Below are 21,067 nucleotides of genomic sequence, written 5' to 3'. Positions count from 1 at the left end.
AACAAGCCTGGTGTGTATATTCACTTACACACGCTAACAAATATATCATTATACTACATACTTTTCGGGAAATCTGTTAAATTTCAAACTATGACCATACAATTACCCTATACAATAACTTCTTCACAATATATACTCTTTAGCTTCAGTGTGGTTAAGCATCTTTTACTGGTTGAAATGAAAGTATATTTCTGGGCAAAAAAAAAAAAAACATATGCAGCACATCTTTGCAATAAGTGTTTTGTCTGTTTAAAAATACTGAAAGTACAGAAAAAAAACCTAGATCCTGGCAAACATCCAGTGAGCTAACTTCCTGTAATGAGCTAACAACACAGTGCCTATGGAACACTGAAATTGCACCAGGGTTGCCAGTCTTGTGCAGTTCTCTTTAACTGGACCACCAAAGACACCGTCCCCTCATCACCATAACAAAGGAGGGGGTTTCCGTAGTCCAGCAATGGACCACCCAGGCAAGGTTGACTACTTGGCTACTTTGAGTTTATGTACAGCATGTTTAGTGTTTATTTTTCCCAGCACACACTTTATCAGTGAATGCTCACAACAGTAAGGAATATTGTCTTTTTATAGCTCAGTTCAGGTCTTGTTGATGAAGGCAACCTAGCCTAATGTGTGTTCTGTTTTACTGAAAATTGCCCTATGTTATTTCTAGGAGTAGTTGCTACTGTTTCTCTATCAGTCCAAGTGCTCATCAGTTTTTCCTTCTGAAAACATTGATAACACTGGTTGTAGCTACACCAGCTCTAGGCCATTTTTTTTTCCTACAAAAACAGCACACATACAGAGTTTACTTAATAGAGCAAACAGTAATGATACAGCGAGGGAAAAAAGTATTTGATCCCTTGCTGATTTTGGACATTTGCCCACTGACAAAGACATGATCAGTCTATAATTTTAATGTTTGGTTTATTTTAACAGTGAGAGACAGAAAAACAACAAAAATAGCCAGGAAAATGCATTTCAAAAGTTATGCATCGATTTACATTTTAATGAGTCAAATAAGTATTTGATCCTCTATCAATCAGCAAGATTTCTGGCAGGTATACAGGTAACAAGATGAGATTAGCAGCACTCTCTTAAAGAAAGTGCTCCTAATCTCAGCTTGTTACCTTATAAAAGACACCTGTCAGCAGAAGCAATCAATCAGATTCCAATCTCTCCACCATGGCCAAGATCAAAGAGCTGCCTAAGGATGTCAGGGACAAGATTGTAGACCTGCACAATGTTGGTATTGGCTACAACACCATCGCCAAGCAGCTTGAGAGGGTGACAGGGTAAGAGCGTGACAACACTTGGTGCAATTATTCGCAAATGGAAGAAACACAAAATAACTGTCGCTCTCACTTCGGGGAGTTTCAATGATCATGAGAACGGTGAGAAATCAGCCCAGAACTACTCGGGAGAATCATGTCATTGATCTCAAGGCAGCTGGGACCATAGTCACAAAGAAAATAATTGGTAACATACTACGCCGTGAAGAACTGAAATCCTGCAGTGTCCGCAAGGTCCCCCTGCTCAAGAAAGCACATGTACAGGCCGTCTGAAGTTTGCTAATGAACATCTGAATGATTCAGAGGAGAACTGGGTGAAAGTGTTGTGGTCAGATGAGGCCAAAATCAAGCTCTCTGGCATCAACTCAAGTCTCCATGTTTGGAGGAGTAATGCTGCCTTTGACCCCAAGAACACCATCCCCACCATCAAACATGGAGGTGGAAATATTATGCTTTGGTGGTGTCTTTCTCCTAAGGAGACAGGACAACGTCACCGCATCAAGGGGACGATGGACAGGGCCATATACTGTCAAATCTTGGGTGAGAACCTCCTCTCAGGAAGGGCATTGAAAACAGGTCATGGATGGATATTCCAGCATGACCATGACCCAAGATACATGGCCAAGGTAACAAAGCAGTGGTTCAAGAAGAAGCAAATTAAGGTCCTAGAGTGGCTTAGCCAGTCTCCACACCGTAATCCCATTATCAAATATGTGGAGGAATGTTAAGGTCCGAGTTACCAAACATCAGCTGAAAAACTTTAATGACTTGGAGAGGATCTGCAAAGAAGAGTGGGACAAAATCCCTCTTGATCCCTCAAAATCCCTCAAGTGTGCAAACTTGGTGGCCAACTACAAGAAATGTCTGACTTCTGTGATTGCCAACAACGGTTTTGCCACCAAGTACTAAGTCATGTTTTGTGAAGGGGTCAAATATTTCACTCATTAAATGCAAATCAATTTATAACTTGCGTTTTTCAGATTTTTTGTTGTCGTTATTCTGCCTCTCACTGTTAAAATAAACCTACCATTAAAATGATAGACTGATCATTTCTTTGTCAATGGGAAAACGTACGGAATCAGCAGGGGATCAAATACTTTTTTCCCTCACTGTAGGGTGTGGAAACACAGTAACCAGATCACAGTCTGGTAAAATCAGATGGGGGAAGCTGAATTTTGGTTGGTGCTAATTTTCTCTTTGCCTTACAGGGCTAGCACAATTGTAATTTCTCTATGCTATATATAGAATTTAATTAGATGTCAGGTATCTGATTGTGCTAGTTCGGTGAGAACAGATTACAGATCTTGATTTAAAGCATCTTGTGAGTTATATATAAGGTTAAAAAATAAGGGATATAGCCACTCCCTTTTAAAAAAAACTTACAAAAAAGTCAAAAAGTTGGATAGAAAAAAACCATTTTTTTGCAAACAAGTCAGCTGATGCTCTACATCCTGTTTGGTTAATTACCTGTAGCACTGACCCCCAATGGGGCTGCTGGTTTTATTGGGCTTACCGTTACCTTCTTGACCTCATCTCCATCTAGGGTTTCCTGTGGTAGATGGCCCAAAGAAATTTAGAAACTGACACTAGATCTTCTTTTGGGCTATTTATTTAGAAGATAAAACAGTCTCTTAATGAAGGGTAGAGGGTTTAGGAGAAAGTTCTGGTACTTTTGGACTGCAAAAATAGAAAGTCTCTTATAGAAGAAATTCAGAGAATAACCGTTTCACAGCTGGATTCTCACAACCTCCGGACAGACACATATAAACATATCCGGTTGCACCTTGACATAATATATCGACAATCTCCCTCATTAAGGGATCACCTGATAACCAGCCATCATTCTCCCAAAGAACCGCAGTCTCGTACAAACGTTGGCACTTTTCAATGTGCAAATTGCGATGTTTGCCCCTTCATTTCCAACTCCCAGGCAATTACCTTCCCCAATGGACTCACCCACACCATTAGAAACAGAGTAACATGCAAGACAGTGGGGGTCGTATATTTGGCTACTTGCTGATATGGGTCCTACTATGTCAGCAAGACGAAACAACCTTTCATGGCCGTATTAGGGATCATATAAAACCCATGTAGAAGTGCACTGAGACATACAGTGAGCACATGGCTGCAAGGGAGTCGTACAGCATGCAAGAGCTTACATCTGCTTAAATCTTCCCTGAGAGCCTCAACTGATGCATACAGCCGCCTATAGAAAGAAATGACAGGATGCAGTTGTATGCCGGTATACAGTGATATATGCACAAACACTTGCATCAATGTACAAGAATGAACAGCAGCACACAGTGCAGTGATCTTTACTGACCAATCAGAACTCAGATTTTATTTGTTTAGTCAGCCCACTCCAAGCCGCTAATAAATTATATCTGATTGGTTGTAAAGTTTCTTTGCGCAACGTTGCTTCAATACATTAAACAAGCCTGGTGTGTATATTCACTTACACACGCTAACATATACATCGTTATACTGCATACTTTTCGAGAAATCTGTTAAATTTCAAACTATGACCATACAATTACCCTATACAATAACTTCTTCACAATATATACTCTTTAGCTGCAGTGTGGTTAAGCATCTTTTACTGGTTGAAATTAAAGTATATTTCTCGGCAAAATAAAAAAATAAAACATACGCAGCACATCTTTGCAATAAGTGTTTTGTCTGTTTAAAAATACTGAAAGTACAGAAAAAAACCTAGATCCTGGCAAACATCCAGTGAGCTAACTTCCTGTAATGAGCTAACAACACTGTGCCTATGGAACACTGAAATTGCAGCAGGGTTGCCAGTCTTGTGCAGTTCTTAACTGGACCACCAAAGACACCGTCCCCTCATCACCATTACAAAAGGGGGGGGGGGGGTTCAGTAGTCCAGCAATGGACCACCCAGGCAAGGTTGACTACTTGGCTACTTTGAGTTTATGTACAGCATGTTTAGTGTTTATTTTTCCCAGCACACACTTTATCAGTGAATGCTCACAACAGTAAGGATTCGGAATATTGTCTTTTTATAGCTCAGTTCAGGTCTTCTTGATGAAGGCAACCTAGCCTAATGTGTGTTCTATTTTACTGAAAATGGCCCTATGTTATTTCTAGGAGTAGTTGCTACTGTTTCTCTATCAGTCCAAGTGCTCATCCGTTTTTCCTTCTGAAAACATTGATAACACTGGCTGTAGCTACACCAGCTCTAGGCTATTTTTTTCTTCCAAGAACAGCACACATACAGAGTTTACTTAATAGAGCAAACAGTAATGATATAGTGAGGGAAAAAAGTATTTGATCCCTTGCTGATTTTGGACATTTGCCCACTGACAAAAACATGATCAGTCTATAATTTTAATGTTTGGTTTATTTTAACAGTGAGAGACAGAAAAACAACAAAAAAATCCAGAAAAATGCATTTCAAAAGTTATACATTGATTTGCATTTTAATGAGTGAAATAAGTATTTGATCCTCTATCAATCAGCAAGATATCTGGCTCCCAGGTGTCTTGTATACAGGTAACAAGCTGAGATTAGCAGCACTCTCTTAAAGAAAGTGCTCCTAATCTCAGCTTGTTACCTTATAAAAGACACCTGTCAGCAGAAGCAATCAATCAGATTCCAATCCCTCCACCATGGCCAAGATCAAAGAACTGTCTAAGGCCGCGTACACACGCGCGGACTGTTCGCCCAACTTTGTCCGTCCAACAGTTTCGGCAAACAGTCCGCTCAAACTTAGCATGGACGGACATGGCCACACACGACGGACGAACAGTTTGCTGAAACCGTGCGCGATGACGTGAACGGCACGTACGACGGGACGAAAAATACGACGTCCTATACACTGCATTATAGCTTTCGGCGTGGAAATCCTTTCTGAGCATGCGCGAGACTTAGTTGGCCGAACAAGCCTACACACGAGCGAACAGTCCGCTGAAACCTTGTTTCAGCGGACAGTTTTTCGGAATTTCCGTAAGACCTTGTTCGTCCAACTGTCCGCTGAAACTGTCCGCTGAAGCCCCACACACGAGCGGACTGTCCGCCCAAACACTGTTCAGCGGACAAGGTTGGGCGAACAGTCCGCCCGTGTGTACGCGGCCTAAGGATGTCAGGGACAAGATTGTAGACCTGCACAATGTTGGTATTGGCTACAACACCATCGCCAAGCAGCTTGAGAGGGTAACAGGGTGAGAGGGGGACAACACTTGGTGCGATTATTCGCAAATGGAAGAAACACAAAATAACTGTCGCTCTCACTTCGGGGAGTTTCAATGATCATGAGAACGGTGAGATGTCAGGGACAAGATTGTAGACCTACACAAGGATGGGATGGGCTACAACACCATCACCAAGCAGTTTGGTGAGAGGGTGACAACATATTGGTGCGATTATTCGCAAATGGAAGAAACACAAAATAACTGTCACTCTCCCTCGGTCTGAGGCTCCATGCAAGATCTCACCTCGGGAAGTTTCAATGATCATGAGAACAGTGAGACATCAGCCCAGAACTACTCGGGAGAATCTTGTCATTTATCTCAAGGCAGCTGGGACCATAATCACAAATAAAATAATTGGTAACATTCTACGCCGTGAAGAACTGAAATCCTGCACTGCCCGAAAGGTCCCCCTGCTCAAGAAAGCACATGTACAGTCCGTCTGAAGTTTGCTAATGAACATCTGAATGATTCAGAGGAGAACTGGGTGAAAGTGTTGTGGTCAGATGAGGCCAAAATCAAGCTCTCTGGCATCAACTCAAGTCTCCGTGTTTTGGAGGAGTAATGCTGCCTTTGACCCCAAGAACACCATCCTCACCATCAAACATGGAGGTGGAAACATTATGCTTTGGTGGTGTTTTTCTCCTAAGGAGACAGGACAACATCACTGCATCAAGGGGATGATGGACAGGGCCATGTACTGTCAAATCTTGGGTGAGAACCTCCTTCCCTCAGGAAGGGCATTAAAAACGGGTCATGGATGGGTATTCCAGCATGACCATGACCCAAGATACATGGCCAAGGCAACAAAGCAGTGGCTCAAGAATAAGCACATCGAGGTCCTGGAGTGGCTTAGCCAGTCTCCACACCTTAATCCCATTATCAAATATGTGGAGGAATGTTAAGGTTCGAGTTACCAAACATCAGCTGAAAAACTTTAATGACTTGGAGAGGATCTGCAAAGAAGAGTGGGACAAAATCCCTCCTGAGATGTGTGCAAACTTGGTGGCCCACTACAAGAAATGTCTGACTTCTGTGATTGCCAACAAGGGTTTAAGTACTAAGTCATGTTTTGTGAAGGAGTCATATATTTCACACATTAAATGCAAATCAATTTATAACTTGCGTTTTTCAGATTTTTTTGTTGTTGTTTTTCTGTCTTTCACTGTTAAAATAAACCTACCATTAAAACGATAGACTGATCATTTTTTTGTCAGTGGGAAAACGTATGGAATCAGCAGGGGATCAAATACTTTTTTCCTTCACTGTAGGGTGTGGAAACACAGTAACCAGATCACAGTCTGGTAAAATCAGATGGGGGAAGCTGAATTTTGGTTGGTTTCTAATTTGCTCTTTGCCTTACAGGGTTAGCACAATTGTAATTTCTCTATGCTATATATAGAAATTAATTTCGTGAGTTATATATAAGGTTAAAAAATTAGGGGATACAGCCACTCTCTTTTAAAAAAAGCGTACAAAAAAGTTCGATAGAAAAAAACAATTTTTTTCAAACAAGTCAGCTGATGCTCTACATCCTGTTTGGTTAATTACCTGTAGCACTGACCCCCGAAGGTGCTGCTGGTTTTATTGGGCTTACCATTACCTTCTTGACCTCGTCTCTGTCTAGGGTTTCCTGTGGTAGATGGCCCAAAGAAATGCAGAAGCTGACACTAGATCTTCTTTTGGGTTATTTATTTAGAAGTTAAAACAGTCTCTTAATGAAGGGTAGAGGGTTTAGGAGAAAGTTCAGGTACTTTTGGACTGCAAAAATAGAAAGTCTCTTATAGAAGAAATTCAGAGAATAACCGTTTCACAGCTGGATTCTCACAACCTCCAGATAGACCTCCTCTCACTAGGCCTAGCAGCCAGTAGGGTGTTAAGTAAAGCGAAGTCTCTGCCACAGACTTGGATGTGAATTACTTTAGAAAAGTCTCTGCCACAGACTTGGACGTAACCAAGGATCATAGACAAATTTAGAGTACTATCATATGGTACCAGTATCTCTCAGTCGGTCCGGCGATACCGTATGAATGTAAGTTCATGAAGTGTCCTTCAACTGAGCCTCCAGGCTCCTTCAGAGAACCCAGCCTTGTGCATGGCCTCCTCCTGAAGAGTCCTCCCCTGGATGCTTCTCCAGTTGCTGGGCCTCTCCTTAGATGAGACAGCACCGGACCACCTTTGAATCCTCAGGCCTCGATAACCAGACATGTTTGTCTCTTCAGTTACTTTGTCTCAGGCCATCCAGCCCGAGTCCTGGAATTGCATGGATCCGCACCCCAGGCCAGGAGGGCCATGGGGGCTGGTCAGGAGGACCAGGACCAAACAGACAGAAAATATCTTCTGGACCAGAACCCTGAAGCATGTGATCTCAGTACCTTAAATACCACCTCCCAGAATGCACAGCAGGAGAACACTGCCACTGGCTGGTTCAGAGAAAACGTGGCACTCAATACACCCAGCTAGACTGCATTCTACCACTTGCTGGCGGTGACATCAACACCAGCAGCCAAGGAGAACTCAGTGCAATCCAGCCAGACTGGTACTGAAATCATAATTTAGCAAAATTAGCCCTAAAACCCAACTGTGGTTTCAGGAATATTAATTTTCAAAAACATATAACGCATGCTCGTCAGGAGCCGGCGCTACATACCCAATTTTCGAGACAGCATGCGCAAGTCAGGGAGGTTCTTGATAAGTTTTGGTCCTTACTGCTGATTTGGTTATCAATACACTATCGATTGCACCTTGATATAATATATCGATGATCTCCCTCATTAAGGGATCACCTGATAACCAGCCATCATTCTCCCAAAAACCGCAGTCTCGTACAAACGTTGGCACTTTTCAATGTGGAAATTGCGATGTTTGCCCCTTCATTTCCAACTCCCAGGCAATTACCCTCCCCAATGGACTCACTCACACCATTAGACACAGAGTAACATGCAAGAAAGTGGGGGTCGTATATTTAGCTACTTGCCAATGTGGTTCATACTATGTTGGCAAGTCAGGGAGGACCCTTTCATGTCCGTATTAGGGATCATATAAAACCCATGTATAAACGAACCATGACTACAGCTATTAACAGACATGTTGGATTACAACATAACTTTGACTCATGTGTTTCAGTTTTGCCACCCTAGAACATGTACTTTTACATGCTGGAGGCGGTGGAATTGACAGCTCTCTGCTCCAACTTGAGACCAAGTGGATCCACAATTTGGACGCCACCTGGTTCCCAGAGTTAAATGAACATATCAGTTTCAAGTCCTTTTTATGATTTGTGGCTATTTTTGTGAAATCTGCTTAAAGATTATATTTATCATGTGTACTTCTATGATCATTTTTTTTTGTTGTTGTTTTTTTTCCTTCCCTCACCTCTCCCATGGACTTTTTTCCATGGGTCCAAAATCTTGGTTTTCATGCCGCAATGCAAATCATGTATATGTAGTTATTGATTTCTTCATTCTGTTTTAAGTTAAAAATGTGTTGATATTGTAATTATATGCAAATATATTAGTACTTAAGTTGGTATGTGTTTTCTTTGCTTGCTTTCGATACTTTTCTTCCATTATTCAATGTTGTTATGTTTCATATATATTTTACTTTATTTCTGTTTCTGGATGGATGCCCTGGCTACCACTGAGGGATTGGTCCGGGGACCCGACCCTTATCTTCCTTTGGTGTGTAGGTTGGCCTTTGTTTTTGGGGGGGTTGTGGTTGGCCCACTCCATGTCCCGACATTAGTTTCGCTCTCCTCTGGCGTTAGTGTCATGTCCCTTCGCTCTGCTCATGGCTCCTTACGTGACTCCTTGGGAGTACAGTTCTCCGACCTTGGCGGACAGCTTTACGTGGTGCTGTTGGCTGTATGGACACCCAAGGGTGGCACAGTTATCACAGTGCCCGCCTGACAACAGCTCCCGCACCTGCTGCAATTTATTTTCCATCTATGTCGCTAGCCTTTTACCATCAGCCGTGGCTGGCCGTGACCATCTGCCGTGCCAACTTGGTTGACAGTTTGATTCACGGAGCCCGTTTGTGTCCCGGTGACTCACCAGTCACGTGACACTGATTAATTTCCGCACAGCACCATGGGCTATGTAGGCCCAAGATGCTGATGCAGACGTATGCGCGAGAGCTCTTTTAGTCCACTCACTTGACTGGTGACGTCAGACGCTGATCGCGTGTGGGGGGTATATAAAGCCAGCCCATCCACCGGTTTCCTACCAATTTTTTTCTTGATTTACTAATCTGATGTTTACCATGAACTAATTATTGAAATAACGCTTACATTTTACGTTCTTGCTTATAAAAGTTCAATTATATAAAGGGCTCTCTCAATTCCAACCGTGGACATGTTTCAGAAAATGAATGTGTAAATCAAATTTGCATGATTTAATCTTCAATTGAAAATAACTTTAACTGGTATAGTTGCATTCCATCTGCATAACGCATTGACCCTGCTTACACCCTATATATGTGAATGATGTGGCACGCCACAATCAATACAGCTTTATTACATCAGCTCATACACTAAAAGCATAGAAAAGCTGCCATCCACAAAGGTGTAAATACCAGGTCATAATAATCATGGAGGAGTACTGTTTTGTATGCTTGAAAGGATGAGAGAGACACTGGGGTACAGAGGATGTTTGTAAAACATTGTAATGTGTATGCTCTACAATCATGGAGACAGTGTTCAGGAGATGCCTGTATTAAATTGTATACAATTTGCAATACAGATACCGTGTTTCCCTGAAAATAAGCCCGGGTCTTATATTCATTTTCGCAACAAAAGACGCAGTAGGGCTTATTTTCGGGGTAGGGCTTGTCATGTGCTGTCTTCTCTCCCCATCTCCTTCCCTGCCTGTCTGGAATCCCCAGTGGCCAGTGGAACTGAGTAAAAGTGCTTGTAAAATCCTAGCATGCACTGTATTATAGTATTATATAATGTAACCTGTGTATGTTTCTGTAATCTAGTTGTGATAAATACCTTCTTATAGCGCCGCTCTGTGCTTCCGTGGCCCTCGGAACCTCTCTCCCCCATTCTGAGCACTGCAAAGGGTGGGGCCGAGATCCCCCACTGATAGCTGGGAGGAGAGCAGCGGGAGGTCAGCTGAGCCCTGAGCTGCACTGTAACAATGGTATTTATCACAAATAGCTTACAGAAACATACACAGTTTACATGATATAATACTGTAATATAGTGTATTCTAGAATTTTACAAGCACTTTAAACTAGGGCTTATATTGCAGCCCCCCAAAAATCACAGTAGGGCTCATTTTCGGGATAGGTCTTATTTTCGGGGAAACACAGTAGGTTCAGGGGATGCCTGCATAACATATACATATATATATATATATATATATATACACATACACAATTAGGGATACAGTGGGGTTCAGCAGATGCTTGAAAAACACTGTCTAGTATATATTTAAAATCAAGGTAGCAGTGGGGTTCAGGGGATGCCTGTATAACATTGTACGGCATATGCTCTATATAACATTGTATGGTAATTACTCTATAATCAGGGAGACAGTGGGGTGTAGGGGATTCCTATAGTGTACGGCGTATACGCTATAATCAGGGAGACAGTGGGGTTCAGAAGAATCTTGTACAGTACTACAGATTATGCACAATATGTAGTTTATGCCAGCATAGGAGATACTGATCACACTTTTTAAACTTGCATTTAAAATAGGTAGCATGAGAACCACATGCAAACAGTAGTCTAAATGACCGTTATAGGGAAGACCGTAATGCTCCTGCACATGGGTAGAGAGAGCCATGGCTTTAACTGGGAACCTACACTGGGAAAATAAAAACGTCTGATGGTTATGGACTAAAACTATTATTGATGATGATGATTCAATGATGATGGTGCGTTCTGATGAATTGGTAAAAATTTTTTTACAGATACTGTTTCAGTAAAAAAAACGCCAACATTATTATGTGCTTTAGACACAGAGATTGGTTCCGTTCAATTGCAGGTAACAAAAAAAACTTTTTTCAAGGGAATCTAGGGATGTCATGAAGTCAATCTGAATAGTTGCAACTTCATTGTGTTCTGTTAGTCAGAGAATGGCAGTTTTTTATACATGTACTTTACGATTTGAGATATTCCCCTTAAATGCATTTCCTTTAATACACTTCCAGTTCCTAACCAGCAATTCTATTCTTTCACCTTGCTTGTAGCTGATACATTAGCACTTACCATTACTAAATATTTGCTGCTATTAAATGTGTCTTCTACTTAGGCTACATGGTGTATCATCTAACTCCAAGTCGTTTACTTTTTTTTCTCCCATGTGGTTCTGTGACTTGCTGCAGAAAGTGTGGATTGTTGGAATTGACTGTTAGACCTGAGTGCTTGTAAAACAGCTTTTAACAACTTTTAACAGATATTTAATATTTAAAAATATGAAAAAATGAAACTCTTGTGTTTTGTCACAATTGTTTCCTAGTCATACCTGTAAAAATCTGTCTCATTGCTGTAATGTTTGTTGGCACTTAAAAGTTAATACAGATTTTACATCAAAAATCTACCTTGTATCACAATTATTATTTTGCTCACCCCTGCAGGGACTTCAGGGTGTGAGTTCAATAAGGATGGACCACTGATCTAGCACCCTTTGGTTAACTACCGTATATACTCGAGTATAAGCCGAGATTTTCAGCCTCTTTTTTGAGGCTGAAAGTGCCCCCCTCGGCTTATACTCGAGTCATCGCTGTCTGCCCGCTCGATCAGCGTGTCGAGCAGACAGACAGCGGCCATTCTATCATTCAAAAGCCGCGCCTCCGGCTCCGCCTTCGCCTGTGATAGGCGGAACACTGAATTTCCCAGCAGCCTGTGTTCCGCCTATCACGGACATCGTATCATCCTCGTACTACGGACGAGGATGATACGATGTCCGTGATAGGCGGAACACAGGCTGCTGGGAAATTCAGTGTTCCGCCTATCACAGGCGAAGGCGGAGGCTTTTGAATTTTACAATGGCCGCCGAGGCGCCGACGAAGAGGGCACGGGACGGAGGCAAGGCAAGGCACGGCACGGGACGGGACGGGACGGAGGCAAGGCAAGGCACGACACGGGACGGAGGCAAGGCACGGCGGCAAGGCACGGCACGGGACGGAGGCAAGGAGGCAAGGCACGGGACGGAGGCTCGGGACAAAGGCTCGGGACACAGGTAGGCTGGACACACACACACACACACACACACACACACGGATGGATGGAGACACACACACACAGGGATGGATGGATGGAGACACACACACACAGGGATGGATGGATGGATGGATGGAGACACACACACACAGGGATGGATGGATGGATGGACACACACACACACAGGGATGGATGGATGGATGGACACACACACACACAGGGATGGATGGACGGACACACAGGGATGGACGGACACACAGGGATGGACGGACACACAGGGATGGACGGACACACACACAGGGATGGACAGGCATGTCTCACCCTCGGCTTATACACGAGTCAATAAGTTTGCCAGTTTTTTTGGGGGTAAATTGGGGGCCTCGGCTTATATTCGGGTCGGCCTATACTCGAGTATATACGGTACACACACTGTACTAAGTGCAGAGGTGAGCGCCTATGCAGGACACAGTGCCTCAAGTAACATTACAGGCTTCCCCACTGTGTGGGTCCGGGACTGGTACTCTAAGTTTTAGCAAAGCTGTAAAGCTGTACCAACCCGGATGCACTGCTTCTATTTTTGTATAAGAAGAGAATGAGGAATTGACTGAAGAGTTGATTCAAGATTCTGAAATAGAAAAATAAACTAGTTAAGCATAGAATGATTGCTCTATAAAGGAGAAGAAGTCAAGGACACAAGCACACAGGTCTCATGGAGTGGGGTAGGGTTATAGGGCTATGCTCAGGGGGCATTTCCAGCAAATCTTAGCCAGTGTCCAATCACCTGAAGATACCAGTCTATAGCACAGTCTCTATGAATATCCAGCCTGTGTCCTTTACCGTATAATTAAGATACAATATTTGCCCTCTTACTGGCCCTAACAACTGCTCTGCATGTATTATCTACAGTGCTGGTTGGCCAACAGTGACAGTTAACACCAAAAGCCACCACTCTTATTGCTTACTATATAATGGGCAAGGCCTAGATGTGATTGGTGACAACCATTTAATTACGTCTTCCTCCAGCAATTTGAAATATCAGTTTTGGGTGGACTCGCCCTATTGAGAGGTTCAAGAAGGGATTAGAGATGTCTATAACAAAAGAACAACTGCAGTTTCCTTTCCATTTCTGTTCTAGTGAGAGTATATATTATGGCAGCCTTGTTCAACCTTTTTACCCCAGAGGAACCACACCAATTCAATGAGGGTCAACTTAAAAAATTCCCCTTACTTTGGTCGCTAGTAGAAAGAATGCCTCCTTTACTGAGAGCTAAAAACATCATTGGTGTGATGCTGCTGGTTTTGCCAAGTGGCATTGGCCCTGGAACTATACCTTCAAATAGGAGGTCAATAAGCCATAGCTCAAGGAACACTAGAAACCTCTGGAGGAACCCTGGTTAAGAATGGGTGTATAAGGTATGAAAGGTTGTTACCCAAACAGAATATGAGGGGACATCTCCCGAATGAAGACACTGACCATGATAAAACACAGAAAACAAACTCTTTCCAACTGTGCAAAAGAAAAACAGATCACTACCATGTATCTCCATCAGCCTAAACATACTGTTAAATTCATCTAATAAACACCATTGTGTGGGAGTCTGTCACTGATGGATGAACATCTGTAATAAACAGGTGTAAGACAAACACCATCTTTTCCTAGGAAATCTCAGTTCACTGCTGTTTATATATAGGCCAATTTCCCTTACGCAAGAGTAGGTGTAGTGTATTATCATGTAATAGCATTGTTTAGAAATGAATTGTTCCATCCTGCTGATAACTGTATAGATCAACCAGAGTGTATGCTAAAAAAAAAAATGTATTATTATTTTTAATTTAATAGACTAATTGCTATTTATAAACAAATGTATGAAGAAATCCCTGTACTCAAGAAATTACATACAAGAAAAAAGTTGCACAATCTGAGCTGATCTGGAGGACTTGTGCCTAAGGACAAATGTAAAGAAAAACAACAAAACTAAAAACATACCGTACAATTTTACCAGCCAAAAAAGAAGTGTGAATGCCTTTTGAGCTACATCAGTGTCTATAATAAGTAGAGTGATAACTCTTCAGAGTTACCACCCTGACTTCTATCTCCTCTTTAGATAATGAATGCACACAACCACAATGGTGACACCAACCCCTCCTGCTTCTCAGGTGACAGAGCCTTTACCAATGCTGTAAGCCTGACTTTAAATTATATCCGGCATGGGTTGACTGTACGAAAAAAGATTTCAGATAAAAAGATGAACCAAGAAGCGATTTAATTATGTCTGAAGGAAGATAGAAGTGAAATGTATGGTAGATGAATGTAACCGGCAGGGTTATAATCCTACAGCTCTGGCTAAGAGATCACATAGAACCCAGATTGAAAAAAGTCACCGCAGAGCATTATGGCAATTTAGTCTTCGCTGGCCAGTAGAATGTCAATCATCTGCTTGTCGGACACTGTGATTTCCTGGCACACTCCTAAGGCCTGGCTGAGGTAGATGGCAAGGATATGTTTGCACTGAAAAAAAGACAACAAAAAGTTAGTAATCAGACCAAAAATAGGTTTCTGAGATATTAAAGCGGAGCTCCATTCACTTTTACAACTTGATCTTAAAGGAATGACCACCCAAACCCCCCCCCCCCCCCCCCCAACTCCACCACTTGTTATTTGATGATTATTTTATTTTTTTCTTTCTCACCTTAATCACATCAATACTGGGCACCTTCACTTCCTTCCTTCCCAGACCAATTTTCAGCTTTCATCACTCTTGCACTTTCAATGACAATTGCGCGGTCATGGAAAGCTGTACTCAAATTAAATTTTTATCATTTTGTTCAAACAAATAAAGCTTTCTTTTGGTGGTATTTATTCACAGCGTTTTTTATTTTTTGTGATATAAGTGGAAAAAGAGCGAAAATTTGGAAAAAAAAACACTATTTTCTTTTTTTTATTTTAAAAGAAATCCAATAAAGCCAAAATGTATTCTACTACATGTTTTTGGCAAAAAATAATTCTGTTAAGTGTATAATAATTGGTTTGTATGATCACGGGCATATGTATGCAAATGATCATGTACAGATGTGCACAGGTGATCACGTACATATGTGTGCAGATAATCATTGGGATATGTGATTTTACTGTTACATATGTGGGGACATGTGTGTTTACTTTTTTTTTTACATCGTGGGGACACTAGACTGGTAATCAGTGAATAAAAAGCTGTACAAAAACAGCTCATACTCACTGATTACCAGCCGGCTGCAGCGATCCACTCTCCTCTCCTCACCGACAACTTCTGTGTGAAGAGAGGAGAGCCGATTGCCTAGCAACCAGCTCTGTATTTACATCACATGACGGCTGTGATTGGACACGGCCGTCATGTGATCAGTAGGGCCAATCACAGAGCCCTCCTGCTGATTGGAGATGCGCCATGTACGGGTGACATGAGCGCATCGGGAAATTTTGTTTAGTTTCCGTTCGTTGTCATTCGTAAAATACATCATTTCGTTTTGTTATATTCGTTATGTTACATTAATTCATTTTCAGATAATTCGTTATTATTTCTTTAGTATTAGTTGAAATTCGATATTTATGTATGTATATATATTCGTGATAATGATTCATTGTTTCGAAAGTCGTTTGTATATTGAATCTATTTACACACACAATGACAATATCTCTTCTCCTCTGTTCAAATACAATACAACACCCTTCTCACTCAGTTCTCAGGAATGCACTTTGCCAGTAATCCAACCTCCAGCACAAAATTAATCAGATTGGACTGTAAGATTTACTTTGAGTTGACCTTTTGTTTCATTAGAATTTTAACAAATAACTGAATCATGTCGAATTAATTTGTTATATTCGCTATAATTTCTTTTGTATTAGTTGAAATTAGTTATTTCTTTATTGCAAAATTCGGCCAAATTTTAATTTGTTAATGAAACGAATTGCACGTGTCTACACTTCCATAAAGTCAGATTTGTGGAGTGCACGACTAATGGTTGTCCAGTAATCTCCCACTTGAGCTGTGGATCTCTGAATTACCATGGGACTTTTGGCTGCTTCTCTGATGAATGCTCTCCTTGCCCGGCCTGCCAGTTTAGGTGGATGGCCATGTCTTGGTAGTAGGTTTGCAGTTGTGCCATTTTCTTTTCATTTTAAGATGATGGATTGAACAGTGGTCCGCAAGATGTTCAAAGCTTGGGATATTTTTTTTAATAACCTACCTCTGCTTTAAACTTCTCCATAACTTTATCACTGACCTGTCCGGTGTGTTCCTTGGCCTTCATGAAGCTGTTTGTTCACTAAGTGTCACGGTCGTTCCACTACCCCGATCGTACAGAAGAGACGTACCTGCAGGGTTCCTGTACGACGGGATCTCCGACGCCCTCGGACGCGGGTCGACGCGAACAAACACGCGCGGGTGCACGCAGGTCCCAACAGACGTTCGCAGGTGCGCGCCGACACAAGCGGGCGTTCGCACCGTACGGACGTGCGCGGGGTCACGAGCGTAACCACGGCCACCTGCGGGGGTACGCAAACGGGCCGTACGACCAATCCTGTTGCCCAATAGACTATTTAAGGCCACAGCTCCTGCTCCTCGGCGCTGTTCGGTCTACAGCGTTCCTGAGACTTCTGCTGTTTGTTCGTGATTGTGTTCCTGATATTATACCCGACCTGTTCCTGGACTCTGCCTGTATTCCGCCTGCCCTTGACCTTTGCCTGATTGACTACGCCTCTGCCTCCCGCTTCTGTACCTCCGCTGCCAGATAGTTGCCGACCCTGCCTGACTGACCACGCCTCTGCCTCTCGCTTCTGTACCTCCGCTGCCTGATAGTTACCGACCCAGCCTGATTGACTACGCCTGTCTGCCCGAAGTCCGGCACCCATTGACTCTGCCACCTTGCCGGTCCACTTGTGCCAGCCGCCCAGCAGTCCTTGACTGACATCCAACGCCAGGTGCACCTGCCGTTCCTGTTACCACCAGTTCCAGTTGTATCCGCTATCTGCTATCCGGCTAGGCACTTGTGTCCTCCGGGCTCCTGAACCCCTGTCTCCATCACCAGGGGCTCGAGAGCCGGTGGTTTACGAGGCGCCGCTCCCTGCACGTCGGGGCTCTCTAACCAGGTACGTGACAGTACCGAACAGCCAGGATGTCTGAGCCCTCGCAGGGAGCGTCTCCCATGGATGAACTCTGCCATCATCTAGCCGGCCTCACCCAGGCCGTGAAGAGCCTACAAGAAGGCTACGGACGTTTGGAGGAACAGGTCCAGGCCCTATCTGCCGCAGCCCCGGCTGCCTCTGGGTCTCCAGGCCCACCATCAGTGGTCATGTTGCCGCCAGAACCAAGGGTACCTACACCAGACCGCTTCTCCGGTAACCGGAATAAGTTCAGGGCCTTCCGGAACTCCTGCGAGCTCTTTTTCGCCCTCCAACCCCGGACTTTTTCTCTTGAGGCAACAAAAGTGGGGTTCGTCATTTCTCTATTAACCGACGAACCTCAGACCTGGGCACATCGTCTCCTCGAACGGAAGGACCCCTCTTTGGATTCTTTGAACGATTTCTTCCTAGCCATGTCCCGACTGTACGAGGACCCGCAACTCGCCGCCACTGCAGAAGCAGCTTTGCATGTACTCCAGCAGGGTCGCAGGCCAGTAGAGGACTATGTGTCTGAGTTCAGGCGTTGGAGTGCCGACACAGAGTGGAATAACTCAGCCCTTCGCTACCAGTTCCGCATGGGACTTTCGGAGGCATTAAAGGATGAATTGGCTCGCGTGGGAACCCCTGAAACCCTCGAAGCCCTCATCGATCTCTCGATTCAGATTGACAGGCGTTTGAGGGAACGTCGTTTAGAGCGCTCAACTTCCACTTCTCGCCCAGTCTGGATGATGCCGCGGGTTCCAAGTCCCAACCCTCCGGTCCTTCCTGCTCCACCTGCTCTGGATCCTTCGGAGCCTATGCAACTGGGTCTACTTCGCCCTTCCTTGACGCCCGAGGAGCGCCAACGCCGGAGAACTGGCAACCTTTGCCTTTATTGTGGGGAATCTGGACATTACGTTCGCACCTGCCCCGCCAAGTCACGTAAGTGCCTCCTTGCACCTTCTGCTTCTCCTGCCATTCTGCCCAGCACCAACACCATCTCTCACCTGGTTGTACCTCTTCTCCTACAGTTTTCCGGAGGGACTCTCAGCGTTGACGCCATCATAGACTCTGGAGCTTGCAGCGGCTTCATGGACCTGTCTTTTGCCCTGAAGAATAACATCCCTCTTCGGCCTAGGGTAAAGGGACTTTCAATCTTTCTGGCCGACGGCTCCTCCCTTAAATCCGGACCCGTTACTCAGGAGACGTCCCCGCTTTTCGTCACCATAGCCGGAACTCATCAGGAATTCCTGAGTCTGGATATCATCAAATCCCCCCTGTTTCCTGTGATCCTGGGCATGCCCTGGTTGAAGGCCCACAACCCTCTGATTAACTGGTTCACTGGAGAAGTAGAGTTCCCGTCTGCATATTGTCATCAAAACTGCTTCCCAGCCGCCAACACAGATCCTGCCTCTTCTTCTCTGCTCTGCATGGAAACAGACACCGAGCTCCGACGGGTTGTGCCCGAAGCTTACCACCAGTTTTTAGATGTATTCAGTAAAAAGGGCGCAGAGACTTTACCTCCCCACAGGCAATACGATTGCCCTATTGACCTACTCCCGGGAGCGGAGATCCCGTTCGGGAGGATCTTCCCCTTATCTGAAACCGAGCTGGGTGCTTTAAAAACCTACCTGGACGATAACCTGAAGAAGGGTTTCATACGACCATCCACTTCCCCAGCAGGCGCAGGGATTTTCTTTGTTCAGAAGAAGGACCATTCCTTACGGCCCTGTGTGGACTACCGAGCACTCAACAAAGTTACAATTAAGAACCGTTATCCTCTACCGTTAGTGCCCGAATTATTTCAGAGACTGGGGTCGGCCAAGGTGTTCTCCAAGTTAGACTTACGGGGCGCGTACAACCTCATTCGCATTCGCAAAGGCGACGAATGGAAGACCGCCTTCCGTACCCGCTTCGGACATTATGAGTACCGAGTTATGCCCTTTGGACTTTGTAACGCTCCCGCTACATTTCAACACTTTGTTAACGATGTCTTTAGAGAGTACCTTGATTTGTTTGTTGTTATATATCTCGATGACATCTTAATCTTCTCTTCCTCTTTAGCTGAACACCGGGAGCATGTGAGAAGTGTCCTGGCCCGTCTCCGCCTCCATGGCCTTTACGCCAAACCGGAGAAGTGCGTTTTCGAACAGCAGAGTATCCAATTCCTGGGCTTGATCATCTCCGTAAACGGCATAGAGATGGACCCACAGAAAATTTCAGCCATCATAAACTGGCCCGCTCCCTCGGACAAGAAAGGGGTCCAACGCTTCGTGGGATTCGCGAACTTTTACAGAAAATTCATCAGGGGATTTTCTTCCATTATTTCCCCCATCACTGAGCTGACCAAGCAGAACCAGAAATTTCAGTGGACCCCTAGGGCTCAGGAGGCCTTCGAAACTCTGAAAAACCTGTTTATCTCTGCCTCAATTCTCAAACACCCCGACGCCTCGCTGCCTTATATCCTAGAGGTGGACGCTTCGGAAGTGGCCGTCGGGGCAGTACTTTCCCAGAGACAGGGACCCAAGTCACTTCTGTACCCGGTGGCTTTCTTCTCCCGCAAACTCTCAGAAGCTGAGCGCAACTACGATGTCGGTGACCGGGAGCTCCTAGCGATCAAGGCAGCATTGGAGGAATGGCGCTATCTCCTTGAAGGCGCCTCTCATCCAATCCTGGTCTATACCGACCATAAAAATCTCGAGTATTTGAAAGCAGCCAAGCGATTGAAACCTCGGCAGGCCCGGTGGGCACTTTTCTTTTCCAGATTTGTGTTCCACATCACATACCGGCCCGGGTCAAAGAATGTGAAGCCTGATGCTCTTTCCCGGATGTACAACGAAGCTGTGGAACCTCATACCCCCGACACCATCCTGCCTCCAGGAAACTTCCTTCTGCTCCAGGAAGGCCTCCTATCTCAAATTAAACAGGCTTCCAGCGATCCAGCCATCCCACCGGACATCTCCTTAACCTCCAAGGACGGACTTCTCTGGCACCTGGACCGAATCTTCGTCCCCCAAGAGATCCGCACGGCGGTCCTCAGTTCCTGTCACGACCATCCATTGGCCGGTCATTTTGGGGTGTCCAAGACCACGGACTTGCTCCAGCGCACGTTCTGGTGGCCCCAGATGAGGAAGCATTGCAGGGAATATGTGGAGGCATGCACCACCTGCATCAGGAATAAAGGTAGCAAATTAGGGGCTTGGGGCTTGTTGAGACCTTTACCCATCCCGGACAGACCATGGAAGATGATATCTATGGACTTTAT

General features: G+C 44.3%; 1 protein-coding gene across 2 annotated transcripts in view; it reads right to left on the bottom strand.

The window, feature by feature from the left end:
* Positions 1–14,909: 14,909 nt before the first annotated feature.
* Positions 14,910–21,067, bottom strand: part of ZSWIM7 (zinc finger SWIM-type containing 7) — a 310,444-nt gene continuing 304,286 nt past the window's right edge. For both annotated transcript variants that reach the window (XM_077480306.1, XM_077480307.1), the window contains one exon: positions 14,910–15,177. In XM_077480306.1, coding sequence (XP_077336432.1) covers positions 15,070–15,177 — 108 coding nt within the window. In that variant the 3' untranslated portion in view covers positions 14,910–15,069. The remainder of the gene's footprint in view (positions 15,178–21,067) is intronic.

The sequence above is a fragment of the Lithobates pipiens genome, unplaced genomic scaffold (assembly GCF_037356315.1).
Source record: "Lithobates pipiens isolate NorthernLeopardFrog02 unplaced genomic scaffold, aLitPip1_a1.2 Scaffold_16, whole genome shotgun sequence".
Classification (NCBI taxonomy): Eukaryota; Metazoa; Chordata; class Amphibia; order Anura; family Ranidae; genus Lithobates; species Lithobates pipiens.
Note: the sequence above shows the minus strand (reverse complement) of the source record. Positions and strands in the feature narration are given on the sequence as shown.